A 16,956-nucleotide genomic window follows, 5' to 3' on the forward strand; every position below is an offset into this window, starting at 1 on the left:
CCCGAAAGAATCCCATGAAGCGGCTTGGGAGCGGGAAGTAGGTGAGGACCTGACGCCAGATGAGTGGTCTGAGATCAGGCAAGAAATCTCCACGAGCTCCATTTCAGTCCGAATTAAGGAAAACGCCTATAAATTATACTATCGTTGGTATCTGGTGCCATCGCGTCTCCATTCAATCTATCCTTCCTGCTCAGATAGATGTTGGCGTCAATGTGGCCAACGTGGAACCCTGCTGCACATTTGGTGGAACTGCCCGCAGATTAGGGGATACTGGACTAGGGTCCTTAGACTTATCTTTAACGTCCTTGGTCTGACGGTCCCGAGGTCACCTTTCTATTCCCTGCTCTCTCGCCCAATCCCTCACACCCCTCGCCACCAACAGAAACTAACTAAACACATTCTAAATACGGCCAAATGCCAAATTGCGGCCAACTGGAAATCCATGTCACCCCCTACAATACCTGCTACCATAAATGCTATATGGCAAACCTATAGACTAGAACGTATTACTGCGGTTCTCCGTGACACCCCAGACAACTTTACCGCCACGTGGTCACCCTGGACAACATTTTATGGTGCTGAACCCCCGTTGACTACCATATAAGATAATATAAGTCATCATGATACCCGATTCAACCACCTGACGCATTGCACAGGCGGCTGGGACCGGCCGACCACCCCCCCTCCCCCACTCCCTAACTTCCCCCCCCCCCCCTTTTTTCTCTTCCGCCCTCTCTTCCATCGCTATGTTTACTTCTTGTTCTTCTTTTATAAGCTATATTGTTTCACTTAGAGATATTCCTTCTCCCTTGACTATGGTACACAACTGATGCGCAACACCACCTTCTGGTGGTGCTCCATACATAGGCATACATATTTGTTTGACCTACCACACACCAGCTGTCATACCTAAGTTGATATTTTGTTACTGTCTTGTAACTATTGACTGCGTTATGAGCCATTATGTGATACCTGTACTTCATACCTTACGAATATCTTGTTGAAAGTTAAAACTCAATAAAACTTTTTCTCAAAAAAAAAAAAAAAAAAAAGAATACCATGGGGACGACCCAGAGCTTCCCAAACGGGCGGGAATGCGCTGAGAATTTCCGGAAACTGCACAGTCAAGCCGAAATTCAAGGTGATAACCAAGATAACTGTGGAGTGTGACAAAAGGATGCCAGGCAACCTAATATGCAGTATGATGCAGAGGCAACCGATACAGAAAACACCAAGATACTTAATAATAATAATAATTTTATTTATATAGCGCTCTTTCTCCAAACAGGACTCAAGGCGCTTTACAGACATCAAAACAATAAACATAGTAACATAGTATCTGAGGTTGAAAAAAGACAATTGTCCATCGAGTTCAACCTATTTGTGGTGTCCTCTGCATGATGATTTGACTAAATAGTAACTATAATGCATGACTATGCACCATACCCCTGGATATCCTTATCCAATAGGAATTTATCTAACCCATTCTTAAAGGTGTTGACAGATTCCGCCATTACAACTCCCTCGGGCAGGGAATTCCAAACACGTATTGTCCTTACCGTGAAAAAGCCTTTACGCCGTATTGTGCGGAATCTCCTCTCCTCTAACCTGAGCGAGTGTCCACGAGTCCTCTGTGTTGATCTAACCAAAAACAGGTCCCGCGCAAGCTCTGAGTATTGTCCCCTTATATATTTGTAGATGTTGATCATATCCCCTCTTAGTCTCCGCTTTTCCAATGTAAACATGCCTAGTCTTTCAAGCCTTATAATACAGAAGATTAATACAGCAATACACAGGCCACACAGACATAAAAATGAAAACTTAGAATGCATAGAGTAATCATAATGCAGGATTGGTGTAGGCATTTTGGTTAATAACTTCCATGGGCTGTGTATTCCACCCTCACGGTACCAGGTGCGGCAGCCATCTTGGGAGCACTGCGTAGGATTACCCTGGGTGCAACAGTCCACCCCTAGAAGAGATGACACAAAATGGGGGTGATTGCAGCATCCTAACGTTCAGAGTAGGGTACCAACAAAACTATCAGGTCCATGCATTTTCATCCCATCCCATCCACAAGCGTATCACATGAGGCAGCCATGTTGGGCGCACTACAGAGGTTACACTGGGAGATAAGCAATACATAGGCCCAATGCATACATGGGAGAACGGGCACTTGTGTAGTCGTATGATATAACCTGTATGAACAATCCACGTGAGGCACATCCTGCCCGCAGAGGAACCATCAGAGGCCCCCATATGGGCTGCACTGTGTTAGATGCTGCTGGCAGGGTGTGCAATCAGTGGAGGCACACCTCACAGGAATACCACACAGTGGGGTGGAAGTATGCAGTAAAAGGGTTGGGTTTTTTTTTTAAAGAAAGCACATGGTGAGGTCACCTTTGCTGGCGGGGGGGGCGGGTATGAGAATGTGGGGAGCACACTAAAATCTGATGAAAATGACCCTGCTGGGCCTGGCCTAGGTTTTTCCTCTTCCCCAGGGTAAGATATGAACATACATTTAGTATAGAGATGATTTGCAGAGGTTCAGAGTGCAGTAGGCAGATTACAGGGTAAGATATGAACATACCCGAGGATGAGAAGAAAAGGAAGATGGTTAAGTCCAGACCAATGCAGGATAACTATTTTTTTTTAACTGTTAATTTAGAGATAGGAATGCTTTGAATATTGGAACGCACAGCTGACACGCACAGCTGTGCATGGTTGAAACTACAGATATACTTGCCAGATAACCTGTCAGGACTGGCCATGAAGGTATAGAAATAAAGGTGGAGCCATAATATTATGCAAAGACAGAACCTACAAGCGTACCCCAAAGGCATAAAGACTGCAGAGGCCAGCCAGAAGGATATAACAAGCCACACCGAACTTCGAAGGAGTAAAGCAGAACATGGAAAGCCAACAATGCCCCTAGCAAACAGATGAATGTCCGACAGTGTTTATGGTAGGTAAGACCTATGAGTGAGTCTTTCCTTAAAGAAGTGGAGTCAGAGACCTGCCGCTAACAGAACCAGATCAGAAAAGGGGCCAGCACCAAGAGCATTCCCCCCCCCAGGCAACTTATGTCATCCGCCAGTCTAGGAGTGGCGGGACTAAAATCGTCATGTGTCTACAGATACTGTAGAGTAACCACCATGGAAAGCCATATTCCCGTCTTGGGAAAGTACTCCAGGATGTCTCCTAGTTGAGAGAACCAACATGCTAAGTCACCGGTGTTCCCCACATCCCAGCACTTAAACAGCCAATCTGTCAAAAGCAGGTGCCAGAACAAGACCGAACGCAGAAGCCACCTACCAGGGAAGCCCGTGAGAAAATCAGCAGATCTGGAGACCGAGGCCTGCGAGGCTAGATCAAAAACAAGTTTCGGACGAAACAAACATCTCTTGTTTACACTGCATGAGTAAACAGGGAAGGAGAAGAAAGGGCAGGAGACACAGAAGCTACCTGGGAATGCTACGGAGTAGACAAGGTTTCCCTTTATATAGCTCCCTACTAGGGAAGACAAAAATGAAGGACCCTACCAGTCTACTAACTGTTAAAGAGTATGTATAGAAAAAAACACCCTCACTGAAGGAAGGATTTGTCCGCTGCAAGGACTATTGTCGCTAAGTCGACCTGCTGATAAAAAGTCTACGTTGTTATAGCACGATCCGATGACTCCTTACAGTTATAAACAACAGACAAAGAGGAAGGGGGGTGCAAATCCCCACCCCTAAATTCCCTTCTGCACACTGAAAATTACCTGTAACTATCCCTGTACCTATTTGGTAATAAGTATGGTCTAGTAGAATAGCAGAGTACAATCTGTCTATTACTGCTCCGAAGAATATGTAACAGTAGGGATGTAGATTGACCAGACTTAACGGACCCGTTGTTGAAAAAGAAGCGATGTGATCCAACGCCGTTCAGGTACTCCCGGGTCCAGGACATCCATGGGCAGTGAAGAATCCTAAGGAGATACCTGCACTGGCTGGAGAGACCTATTGTGTACAACCCAAAAACCTGGGGAAAATCCACAACTGAGTAAATTTGATCATCTTGTAGGGGTGTAAAAATGCAGTCCCTGTGAAAAGGATGTCCCGTAGGGAAATGGAAGAACAAATGGGGCCCTACGGGAAGGTCGTACTGTAGACCAACCAACTCTCCAAGATACTTGAGGCAGGCTGCCCCCTTGCAAACGTGTAGTGGGCTGGGAGGCTGGGGAACCATACCACCGCAGGGAGTAGGGAACACCAACTGAGCCGAGGACCCAGCAAAGTTAAACCCTCTTGCTCCAAAGCGCATCCAATGGAGTCCATACGTTAAGAACTAAAGTTACTGTATGTATGGAACTTATAATATAATATAATATAATATATATATACCTATATCTGTGTGTTAAAAGAAACATTAATAAAGTTCTTTGGAAGATGTCTAGAGTTTTAGGTCATCCAAATAAGGTATGAAGCCTGTGAGTTGAGGTCACAGATGAGCAACTCCCGTGGTCGGGAATGATGCCCCTTGAGTCACATAGTAAGAAACATAGTACATTAGGATCTAATACAGTGGTTTCCAAACTTTTTTGAATCACGGCGCCCTAGAATATCAGAATTTTTTTCACGGCACCCCTAGGCTAAAAATTTCTTATTGAGAAATTTAGAAATAAATATTACATTAAGTAGATCGCATTTATATGTCATCCTTAGGGTAAGTTGTGTGGTGAGGGACAAGATTTGCTTCTGTTTGGCCACATATTTTATGACTGGCAGCCACCAGCACTGGTTTTGCCTATTATATTGACCATTAATAATTTGAATTGGTCCTGGACCACCAACCCAGGGCACCCCTGCAAGTGTCCCGTGGCACCCTAAACCCTAATCTGACTACGTCACATCTTCATTGACGTGTTGGATTCAATATATGACCCCCAGATAGAGGCGTATCAGATATTAACTGATAAGAACATATACTACACTGATCCTTGCTAAACAGCAAAAAGGTGATAGACACTGGTTGTTGCTGAACTAACGGGTCAGTAAATTTACATACATCATGGGGAGAATATACAGGCTCCATACAGTCAGGGCCCCGGTGTGAGCGCTGAGAGGCAGCAATGTCTCCCATCACTGGTAATTTTTATTTTTTACAGGGAAGCAATGATATCCTTAGACGCAGCTATTGGTAATACAGAACAATATCTATAGTATATCTGTCTATACATAAAAAACATAATAGAGTCCTGATGGGGAACCTACTGTAACCCCTGACGTCAGAGCTGTGAGGCAGTAATTAGATGTCTGTATTGCAGACCAGTGCCACAGTGCAAAATATACTGGGGTGACAGTGTGTGCTATGTTAAATATGTTTTTAAGCACAGGAATGTATGGAACAGGTCTTGATCATATAACCCCGTGACTTATGGGCATGTAGCTTTAACCAAGCGCTATGCCTTCACTCATGCCTCCAGGACATCCAGAGCCTGGATTCAGCAGTGCATGTCCCTCGCTGAAGCTGGTTACTGTACTTTTCTAAGAGAGTTCTACGGAAACCAGCGCCTCTGTGAAGCGCTGTGCCGGGCGAAAGCCCTCTGCTATGGCGCCGCTTTTTTACATTTTAAACACTAAGCGGTGCCAGAAACTTAAATGCTGCGATACTGCACCTGCTTCAAGCAGGGATCCCCAGCACCTCTCCGGTACCAGCAGGAAGGCCACACAGCAACATACAATGCTTCACATGGCTACTCACCAGTGCGCTTGGCACACTATTATATTCCCACTGCTGGTCCACTGTGATGGTAAAGTATGAACAAGTCGGTTTCAATAAAAAAAAATAATGAAAAACGCATGTCGACTTTTGACCTGTTGACATTTTAAATGTCGCTATTTTGACCATGTCGGAATTTTGACCATCTGTCAATGGTTGCCGGGAATTTGATTGTAGGTAAATTGACCGCATCCCCCTAAGCATAAAACTAAACCTAATTTTAGCAACATTTTGACTGGCGACATGCACAATGCCGACATAGTGTACATGTTAACATCACAATCATTTAAACATTTCTATATGTCGACATTCTAACTGCTGGTATTCTTAATGTCGGCATTCTGACCGGAAACCACAGCAAATTGTTCCAATCCCTGCCCACTTGAAAACTGGTTACACATATAACAAACATGAGATAAAGAATGAACACTATTGGCACACAAATCCTAGAAAAGGTCCTGAAAAAGTGCATTTTTATTTTTATATATGTTCAGTTTCATAACCACTTTGTTTTGTATTGTTGTAGGTCTTGATGAAGCTCAATTTGTACTGTTTAATGGTGGAATAAGTCCCAGCCAATTAAACTGGATTAACAGTGTTCTGGAGTCCTCAGATAAAAGTGATGAGAAAGTGATTGTTTCAGGTATGTCATCCTATAAGGAAAATCCACATTTACTTCATAACAGCTGAGTGATAATTTTTTTTCCTATCGCATTTACACAAATTCCACTTTTGGAAACAGTTGGACCGGCATGCCGACTGTCGGGATTGTGAGGGGGCGGGATCCTGGCGTCGGTATTGTGACCGACGGTCACATAACTTCATCCCTTTTGGAAATACTCTGCAGCTACATTTATGGGATTGTGGGTTTTTCTGGAAAGTGCATGATAAACTGAAATGTTAAATAATGGTAGCTAGCTATGAACATTTTTATACATGTATTATGAATGTACAGTAGTGCCATCTTGATGACAATAAATTATATGGGCAATAAATATTTCTTAAAATGTATTTGCTGAATACATTGTGTCTTCTAGCTAGCAAATTCTGCACAGCATGAAACAACTGCTATGGCACTGACAATTAGGGAACCACACCTTCCCTGACCTCTCTAACCTCAATATATTAGATGGAGAAAGCTGGCCCATGCAGTCAGATATTTCAGGCATGAAGTAATTACTTTAATAAATATCAATGTATATCCTGACATATTGTTATATATAGTTGATAATTTTCACTGCTTAAAGTAAACCTAAGTGTGTATAATATTTCTGTAACTCAATAGTATTGAAATATCATGGGTGTGGAACCGGCTTGTTTTCGTGAGTTTGTTGCTAAATTTAAGATGGAAATCAGTTATAAGGCTAAACCAGCCTTATACCTAATTGCCGCTTTAAATTTAGCAGGTTAACTCACCAAAAACACGCAGTTCCTTAGACACAAATCCTATTACATAACCCCCATGCATCAGACCCTCACTTTTTGGTTTTGATATCACCCTGATGATCTTTCCATGTAGAGCAAATCATTAAAATGACACTTGTATATGAGAAGCATTTTTTTGTAAATACAATTTCCTTTTTACAGGTCATCTTCCAATCCACCCAGACTCCACAGACCTAATGTGCCTGACATGGAACTACGAGGAGGTCCTGGCTGTTCTACAGTCACACCCATGCGTTGTGGCCTACTTTGCTGGACATGACCACAAAGGCGGTTACTGCCAGGACTCTTGCGGAATCCACCACTTAACACTCAATGGCATCATTGAAACCCCACCAGACAGCCAGGCTATAGGCACCATGTATATGTACGAAGATAAAATGGTCCTGAGAGGCACAGGTCTTGTTCCAAGCTTAACTTTATCCTATAGGAAAAGCTAAAAGAGAATCAGCACATTGAAAACATACAGTATGTATAAATTCTGTTTTTTCTTACATCCAATCTGAGGGACACTGCTCACCATGGGGCGTTCTAAAACTGCCCCTGTGTACAGAATGTACACCTGATGTATGGTCGCTTTTTAACTGTAGAAACAATAAGCCGGGAGGCTAATTGGTATAACTACCAGCCCTTGTGCATATTCCCCTCAGAGAGGGTTCTTAATCCCAGGCTCCTGCCAGCATGCTGTGGTGACTGGCAGGGACGGTGGGAGTCAGACACAGTGCAAAAACCCCGCCTGTCCTCCCTTTTGGTTCCTTCTATTTAAACTTCTGTCGTGAACCAGAGGGGGAGACCGCTGCATACCTCAACTCAATCACTGTGAGAGAAGTGGGGCTGCGCTGTGGAGGCCTGCCATGGGTCTCGGGTATGCTGGGGGTCCGAGATCAGCTGCATCTCCCAGGAGTTGCCTGATCAAAAGAAAACACAAGACCTGCACCAAGCCAGGCACCCAGAGAAAAGGGGAGCAGTTGCGGTGGCCTAGAGTACATAGCGCTCATAGCTAGCCCACTTCACTTAGGTTCTTATAAAGAACTCACAATACAAGAAGAAACGGCAGAACTTTAGCATAAAAATAAAGCTCAAAAAGCTGCTCCTGCAGCAAGCCGATGGTGGTGTCTAGGTCACAAACAAGTGTAGTTTTATGTGCCGACTCCTCACGGCGCCCACTACACCACATGGGGAGCAGTGTCTCCCAGATTTGATGTAAGAGAAAGAATGTTTTACAATGAAAATTACCGTTTTCTGGGAGTGTTTGGAAAAACGCAGGTGTGTCCAGGCGTTTGCAGGGCGGGTACCTGACGTGACTTACGGGACCTTTGTCGCTGCAATCATCGCACAGAATAAGTAACTACAGGGCTGGTCTTGTTTTGCACAAAATGTTTTTGTACCGCTCGGCTGCACAGGCATTCGCACTCTTGCAGAGCGAAAATACACTCCCCTGTGGGCGGCGACTATGCGTTTGCACAGCTGCTAAAAGTAGCTAGCGAGCGATCAACTCTGAATGACCCCCTAAACCACTTAGAAGAGCTACAGCATTACTATACAGCAGCCGTTGTCCATTATATGTATGGACACTGGAGAACAGGCTTAGTTTGGCATCCTCATTTTGGGAGCCAAAACATATTAGGGCTAAATCCTTACAAGAGAATTATTGTAGTTAAAACCTAAAGCATTATAATTTGTAATTTATGTTTTTCCCATATTGTCACCCTGCCAATTTTAGTCACTGGTTTTCAGGTAGTGATTCAGAGGTGGACGCTAATCGTGTTGCTGTTATATCTTCGTATGCAGCGGATCTCAGAAAATATGCAAATGTCACAGATGCCGTCTTTTGAGTCACCCACCGCCGTCGTCTCAGATCTGCTGCTTGCATACAAAGACGCACATCGGCCACACCATAAGACCTCTGAGTAACCCTACGGTTGCTCAATGCCTTTCAAGACGTCAGGACAAGAACTACTGTGTAATAAGAGGCAGTCACTGGCTGTGAGGCCTCGGAAACAGTTGCAATATGCCTCGGTTTGAGCCGCCTAACCCCCTGTTACCTCTCACAAATGGTCTCTATATGTCTTCCACTCTGCATCCTAACGAGCGCCGTTACAAGACCATCGCCGTACATACACAGTAGCAAAAACATCAGCCAACTGTGCAAACATTGGTTTTGCATCCACCTCTGATTCTGGCCCTGTCCATAACTGCTGATCCGCCAGAGAATCCTACCTGTAAGTAGTACTTAGGTTCTTGTAGTTGGGCCAGCTTTCAAAGTCATAGAGGTTTAGTAGTGCAAGCTGTCCATGCAGGCCCCATGCAAGACACTAGGCATTGAAACATAATTCACTTTTAAGGGCCTAGTTCAGATGAGATTACATATGCCGCAAAGTGCTAATGTTTGGTACTCTGCACATGCATTGGACCCATGCAGTACGAGTTCTGAGACATCGGTTGCACTACGGCATAAGGCTGTCAGTGACTGACAGTCTGATGCCATTTGGTGGCGGCGACGGTCTCCATTTCTCCAAATGGCTGATGGTGCTGGGGAGATCCGATACTGCACCCTTGGACACAGTATGGATCAGTAATACAGGCGTGACGCCTCATGCTGCATTACCATGTTAGAGCAATTGCTGCTGCTTCTAGCGATAGCTACAGATGGAGCCTCCATTATCTTTGCTGGCTGAGGCGCAGGCGTGCACTCCCGGCATGACTAGGCGATCCGTCTGCCTAGTCACGCCGGGGGTGCACAGAGCCGCTTCCCATTGTAAGCGTCCCTGTCTAGGCACCCGCCCGGACAGAAGCGCTCTCCATTCAAGTGAATGGGGAGCGTCTCTGTCCGGGCACGCACGCCCGTCCAGCAGAGACGTTCAGAGTGACTAGGAGTGCTCAGGCAGGCGCGCCTAGTCACAGACAGAGCAAAGATACCGGAGGCTCCATCTGTACTCCAACCACATCTGAATCAGGCCCTAGGTGCTAAGGAGAAAAATTTGGAAAGCTTAGGACATACTCCATAACATTTTAATAAATTCCTTCCAGTACCCTTTCCATTCAGCACACTCCCAGCTTTCTCTGCACTAATTACATAGGGGGTCATTCAGACCCGATCGCACACTGCAGTTTTTTGGAGCCGTGCGACCGGGTCTGAACAGCGCATGCGTGGGGGCCGCAATGCGCAGGCGCATTGCTGCCCAAATCAACTAAGAAAACGTTTGCAGCATGTTGATGCGAACGCAGGCGTGTCCGCCCGTTTCCAGGGAGGGATCCTGATGTCTGCACCGTCCTGGTTCATCGCAGCGGGTGAGCTGTGCAGAGACTGCACAAACATTTTGTTTGTGCAGCTCTCTGCACAAGCGTTTGCAGTCCTGCACAGCGAATCCCCCCTCCCCTGTGGGCGGCGATTACCTGGTCGAAGCAGTGAAAAAATAGCCTGCGTGCGACCAGGTCTGAATTCGGACCATAAATAAAAAGATTAAGGAGGAATAAGAATGAGTTGAGATCAAAGAAGAAAAGAGCATTTAGATTTGGGAGTCCAAATTGCAGGGTAAAAAGAAATCTGTCCAGTATTTGTGGGCTACATGCAAAAGCAGACAGTATTTTCCCTGCAGGGGAAAAAAATGAAAAAAAGAATTGCACTTATTGCAGTGCAACATGAGGCCTAATTCTGACCCTGTCGATTTTTGCACATCTGCGCATGCGTGTACGCCGGTACGCGCATTTGCAAGGTCCTCAGAACGCAGTTTAAGATGTGGAGGGGGGCGGGAATGGGGTGTCGATGCCGCTTTTTGCGGGCTTCGGCAGCCCTTTAAGGGGCGTGGTCTGGACAACGGAGGCGTGTCCAGACCATTGCTGGGGTGGGTCGTGGCAGCTGCTTGACGTCACATGCAGTCGCTGTGACCCATATCATGGCGGGTAGCTGTTTGCCTTTGCAGCTAGGCTGCGTAGGCAGAGGCTACACGAAACATGCGAAAGCAGCATCGCTGTGTGATGCGTTCACATGTCTGTAAGGGGGGGGGGGGGGGAGTCTGGATCCGGCATGTGACCGGACTTGCCAGGTGCTGGGTGTCCTCCGCATGTCAAAGAATTTGCGTTTTTTTGCACATCTATGATCAGGTCTGAATTAGGCCCATGGCACAGTCACTTGCTTTCTTCACTCTCCAAATCAGAATCAGCCCTATATGTGTGTGCCCTATAAGTGTGTGTACCCAAAGCACAGAAGTACAGTAGATCAACAACAGAATGGCTTCAACAGAAGAAAATACGCACAGCCAGAGTCCTGACCTCAACGCGATTGAGATTCTGTGGCATGTCCTCAAGAGAGCAATTCACACCAGACAACCAGAATATTGCTGAACTGAAACAGTTTTGTAAAGAGGAATGGTCCAAAATTCCCCCTGACCGTTGTGCAGGTCTGATATGCAACTATAGGAAACGTTTGGTTTAGGTTTTTGCTGCCAAAGGAGGGTCAACCAGTTATTAAATCCAAGGGTTCACATACTTTGTCCACCCTGCACTGTGAATGTTTACATGGTGTGTTCAATAAAAACATGAGAACCTATAATGAATTGTGTGGTATTAGTTTCAGCAGACTGTGTTTGTCTATTGCTTTGACTTAGATGAATATCAGAACACGTTTTATGACCAATATATGCACAAATCTAGGAAATTCCAAAGGGTTCACATACTTTACTTGCAACTGTAATTAAAGATAGATATACATTTATAACAAAGTATGTTTTCAAAATATAATACATAATAATTCAACTGTTGCATGGGATGCATGTTATTCTGCAATTAATTAGCAGAATTTGCAATCTTTTTGTTAGCGTGCTGGGGGCCGCCCATCGCAGGGCAAGGCCGCTCAGCATGCTGACTGCTGCCTCCCCCCCTTCAACAAGCAGAAATTAAGGTTGCCTCATGCCGGCGCAGCTTAGCTGCTCCCACAGGAGGCCCGCTGCCATGTTTCCGATCATGGCGGCTGCGTGTGACGTCACGCAGCTGCCGTAATCGCGCTCCCATCACACCCACCATTTCCCTGTCGCTGCCCCCGCAACGCTTCGTCTACACCCTGGAAATGGAGCGTTGCCCCCCCACGTGACCGCCTCTGCCTGATTGTCAGGAAGTGGCAATTGCATTTTCTATGGCCCCTGCAGAAAATGCGGGCGCAGGACTGGCGATGCAGCAGCATCTTTTTCGTATTTTGCGATCTAACCTGAATGAGGCCCAGAATCTGAAAGTTCTGAAGGTGGAGAGAAAAACAAGACAGAGAGACAATCCCAACCAGTGAGAGTGTCGGCTGTGGGGTCATTGGTGTGATGTCATTAGTGCAGCCTAGTACTGTGCAGAAGGAAAAGATATAAGAAAAGCAATCCCTTACTCCAGCAAAGAGCCAGTCTGATGCAAATTCCTATATCAACTCCGCATTTTTTTTCTCTGACGTCCTAGTGGATGCTGGGTACTCCGTAAGGACCATGGGGAATAGCGGGCTCCGCAGGAGACCTGGCACTCTAAAATAAAGATTAGGTACTATCTGGTGTGCACTGGCTCCTCCCTCTATGCCTCTCCTCCAGTTAGAATCTGTGCCCGGCCCGAGCTGGTTGCACACTAGGGGCTCTCCTGAGCTTCTAGTAAAGAAAGTATTTGTTAGGTTTTTTTATTTTCAGTGAGATCTGCTGGCAACAGACTCACTGCTACGAGGGACTAAGGGGAGAGAAGCGAACCTACCTGCTTGCAGCTAGCTTGGGCTTCTTAGGCTACTGGACACCATTAGCTCCAGAGGGATCGAACACAGGCCCAGCCTCGGTCGTCTGGTCCCAGGAGCCGCGCCGCCGTCCTCCTTGCAGAGCCAGAAGCAAGAAGAACATCCTGAAATTCGGCGGCTGAAGACTCCGGTCTTCATTAAGGTAGCGCACAGCACTGCAGCTGTGCGCCATTGCTCCCTATGCACACCACATACATCGGTCACTGATGGGTGCAGGGCGCTGGGGGGCTGGGCTGCAATTAGAGTACCTTACATTGGCAAACAGCACATAATATAGTCTAAAAAACTATATATATGCAAAAATCCCCTGCCATAATATAAATATAAGAGCGGGAGAAGTCAGCCGAGAAAGGGGCGGGGCTATCTCCCTCAGCACACTGGCGCCATTTCCTCTTCACAGCTCCGCTGGAAGACAGCTCCCCAGGCTCTCCCCTGTAGTTTCCAGGCTCAAAGGGTTAAAAAGAGAGGGGGGGCACCAAATTTAGGCGCAAACTGTATATGTAAAGCAGCTATAGGGATAAATCACTTTGTGTTAGTGTAAATCCCTGAATAAATAGCGCTGTGGTGTGTGCTGGCATACTCTCTCTCTGTCTCCCCAAAGGACTTTGTGGGGTCCTGTCCTCGGTCAGAGCATTCCCTGTGTGTGTGTGTGGTGTGTCGGTACGGCTGTGTCGACATGTTTGATGAGGAGGCTTACGTGGAGGCGGAGCAGGTGCCAATAAGTGTGATGTCACCCTCTGCGGGGCAGACACCAGAGTGGGTGGATATGTGGAAGGTATTAACCGACAGTGTCAACTCCTTACATAAAAGGCTGGATAACGTAACAGCCGCGGGACAGCCGGCTTCTCAGCCCGTACCTGCCCAGGCGTCTCAAAGACAATCAGGGGCTCACAAACGCCCGCTACCTCAGATGGCAGACACAGATGTCGACACGGATGAGACATATACACAATCCACAAGGGGCATCCGTTGCATGATTACGGCAATGGAAAATGTGTTACACATCTCTGACAATAACCCAGGTACCACTAAAAAAGGGTATTATGTTTGGGGAGAAAAAGCAGCCAGTGTTCTTTCTCCCATCAGATGAGTTGAATGAAGTGTGTGAAGAAGCGTGGGGTTCCCCCGATAAGAAACTGGTAATTTCTAAAAAGTTACTGATGGCGTACCCTTTCCCGCCAGAGGACAGGTCACGTTGGGAGACATCCCCTAGGGTGGATAAGGCGCTCACACGCTTGTCAAAAAAGGTGGCACTGCCGTCTCAAGATACGGCCGCCTTAAAGGAGCCTGCTGATAGAAAGCAGGAGGCTATCCTGAAGTCTGTATATACACACTCAGGTACTATACTGAGACCTGCAATTGCTTCAGCATGGATGTGTAGTGCTGCTGCAGCGTGGTCTGATACCCTGTCAGATAATATTGATACCCTCGACAGGGATACTATTTTGCTAACCATAGAGCATATTAAAGACGTCGTCTTATATATGAGGGATGCACAGAGGGATATTTGCCGGCTGGCATCTAGAATTAATGCAATGTCCATTTCTGCCAGGAGGGTATTATGGACTCGGCAGTGGACAGGTGATGCTGATTCTAAAAGGCACATGAGGTTTTGCCTTATAAGGGTGAGGAATTGTTTGGGGATGGTCTCTCGGACCTCATATCCACAGCAACAGCTGGGAAATCGACTTTTTTACCTCACAACCTAAGAAAGCACCGTACTATCAGGTACAGTCCTTTCGGCCTCAGAAAGGCAAGCGGATCAAAGGCGCTTCCTTCTTCCCAGAGGCAGGGGGAGAGGGAAAAAGCTGCACCAGACAGCCAGTTCCCAAGAACAAAAATCCTCCCCTGCTTCCTCTAAGTCCACCGCATGACGCTGGGGCTCCACAGACTGAGCCAGGTGCGGTGGGGGCGCGTCTCCGGAACTTCAGCGACCAGTGGGTTCGCTCACAGGTGGATCCCTGGGTTCTGCAAGTGGTATCTCAGGGATACAAGCTGGAGTTTGAGGCTACTCCCCCTCGACGTTACCTCAAATCAGCCTTGCCAGCTGCTCCCAGTGAAAAGGAGGTAGTACTGGCGGCTATTCACAAGCTGTACCTTCAGCAGGTGATAATCAAAGTACCCCTCCTTCAACAGGGACGAGGTTACTATTCCACAATGTTTGTGGTACCGAAACCAGACGGTTCGGTGAGACCCATTCTAAAAATTGAAAGCTTTGAACACTTATATAAGGAATACAGGGGAGGGGTCCTGGGGTGCACACCGGTAATGAGAGGTGCGACCCTGCGGAGACCTTTCAGTAGAACTGCATACAAAGAAAAAGGTTGCAGGTGCACAATTCAAACATTACCAATTTATTAATAATAAACATTGCAATAAAATTTTGCATTTTAAGCGAGGTTCTTCGCATAGTTATGGCCATAAGTAACGGCTTGCCCACCGCGTCCGGGTGACCTCATTAGTCGGGCAAGTCCCTAACATTTTGGGGGTTACAAATCCAGGGTGCGGGGCCCCCCAAAATGAAGCAGCTGAGTGACCCCAGGGCAACACAAAAGTGAAAAAATATATAGTGAAAAAGTGAAAATAGGTTAGTGAGAGAGGCTGCTGAAAACAGCAGGGGTAAATTAGTGAGAGGTAATGAAGGGGGAGATAAAGTAGTGAGAGGTAAAGTAGTGAAAAGTGAAGGTAGGAAATTAATTACATTGAAACAAAACACACGATAGGGATGAAAGTAAATATGAAAATAAGTGTTAATATGTGTTGCTCCTGAGGCAAAACAGCCACAACAGTCCAGGGGGACCCACACCCCGGAAATGCACCCCCATCTGATAATCCAATATACATTTGTGCAGGACTCACCTTGCTCTGCATGCAGTCTAAGAAATGTCAGGAACCTAATTAAAACCAATATATAGGACAGGTGGGCGTGGGTGCTACCACCAGGCAGAAGGGGTCTCTGGCCTTCTATTGTGTATGTAAATACACAGCATTAGGTATACAGGGGAGGGGTCCTGGGGTGCACACCGGTAATGAGAGGTGCGACCCTGCGGAGACATTTCAGTAGAGCTGCATACAAAGAAAAAGGTTGCAGGTGCACAATTCAATTCTCATTACCGGTGTGCACCCCAGGACCCCAGGTAATGTTTGAATTGTGCACCTGCAATTTTTTTTTTTCTACTTATATAAGGAAGTTCAAGTTCAAGATGATACTCCTTCGTCGGAAGGGAGTTATAATTATCCCGTACTTGGACGATCTCCTTATAAAGGCGAGGTCCAAGGAGCAGTTGCTAGTCAGCGTAGCACTATCTCAGGACGTGCTACTTCAGCACGGCTGGATTCTAAATATCCCAAAGTCACGGCTGATTCCTGTGACGCGTCTACTGTTCTTGGGCATGATTCTGGACACAGAACAGAAGAAAGAAGGCCCAGGAATTATCATCTCTTGTCAGGGACCTCATGAAACGAAAGCAGGTGTCGGTACATCACTGCACGCGAGTCCTGGGAAAGATGGTAGCTTCTTACGAAGCAATTCCCTTCGGCAGGTTCCATGCGAGGACCTTTCAGTGGGATCTGTTAGACAAGTGGTCCAGATCGCATCTTCAGATACATTGATTGATCGCCCTGTCCCCGAGGGCCAGGGTGTCTCTGCTGTGGTGGCTGCAGAGTGCGCACCTTCTCAAAGGCCGCAGATTCGGCATACACGGATGCAAGCCTCCGAGGTTGGGGGGCAGTCACCCAGGGAAGAAACTTCCAAGGACAATGGTCGAGTCAGGAAACTTCCCTACACATAAATATTCTGGAACTAAGGGCTATTTACAATGCCCTGAGTCAAGCAGAACCCCTGCTTCAAAACCAACCGGTTCTCATTCAGTCAGACAACATCACAGCGGTCGCCCATGTAAACCGCCAGGGCGGCACAAGAAGCAGGGTGGCAATGGCAGAAGCCACAAGGATTCTTCGATGGGCGGAGAATCACGTGATAGCACTGTCAGCAGTGT

General features: G+C 46.6%; 1 protein-coding gene and 1 pseudogene across 1 annotated transcript in view; one reads left to right on the forward strand and one right to left on the reverse strand.

Annotated features, from left to right (window-relative positions):
• LOC135056139 (manganese-dependent ADP-ribose/CDP-alcohol diphosphatase-like) overlaps window positions 1-11,758 on the forward strand; it is a 49,934-nt gene extending 38,176 nt beyond the window's left edge. The window contains exons 3-4 of the mRNA XM_063960944.1: window positions 6,290-6,406; window positions 7,351-11,758. Coding sequence (XP_063817014.1) covers window positions 6,290-6,406; window positions 7,351-7,646 — 413 coding nt within the window. The 3' untranslated portion in view covers window positions 7,647-11,758. The remainder of the gene's footprint in view (window positions 1-6,289; window positions 6,407-7,350) is intronic.
• LOC134899823 (U2 spliceosomal RNA) lies at window positions 4,900-5,004 on the reverse strand (annotated as a pseudogene).
• Window positions 11,759-16,956: the final 5,198 nt, after the last annotated feature.

Source organism: Pseudophryne corroboree, chromosome 3 (assembly GCF_028390025.1).
Source record: "Pseudophryne corroboree isolate aPseCor3 chromosome 3, aPseCor3.hap2, whole genome shotgun sequence".
Classification (NCBI taxonomy): Eukaryota; Metazoa; Chordata; class Amphibia; order Anura; family Myobatrachidae; genus Pseudophryne; species Pseudophryne corroboree.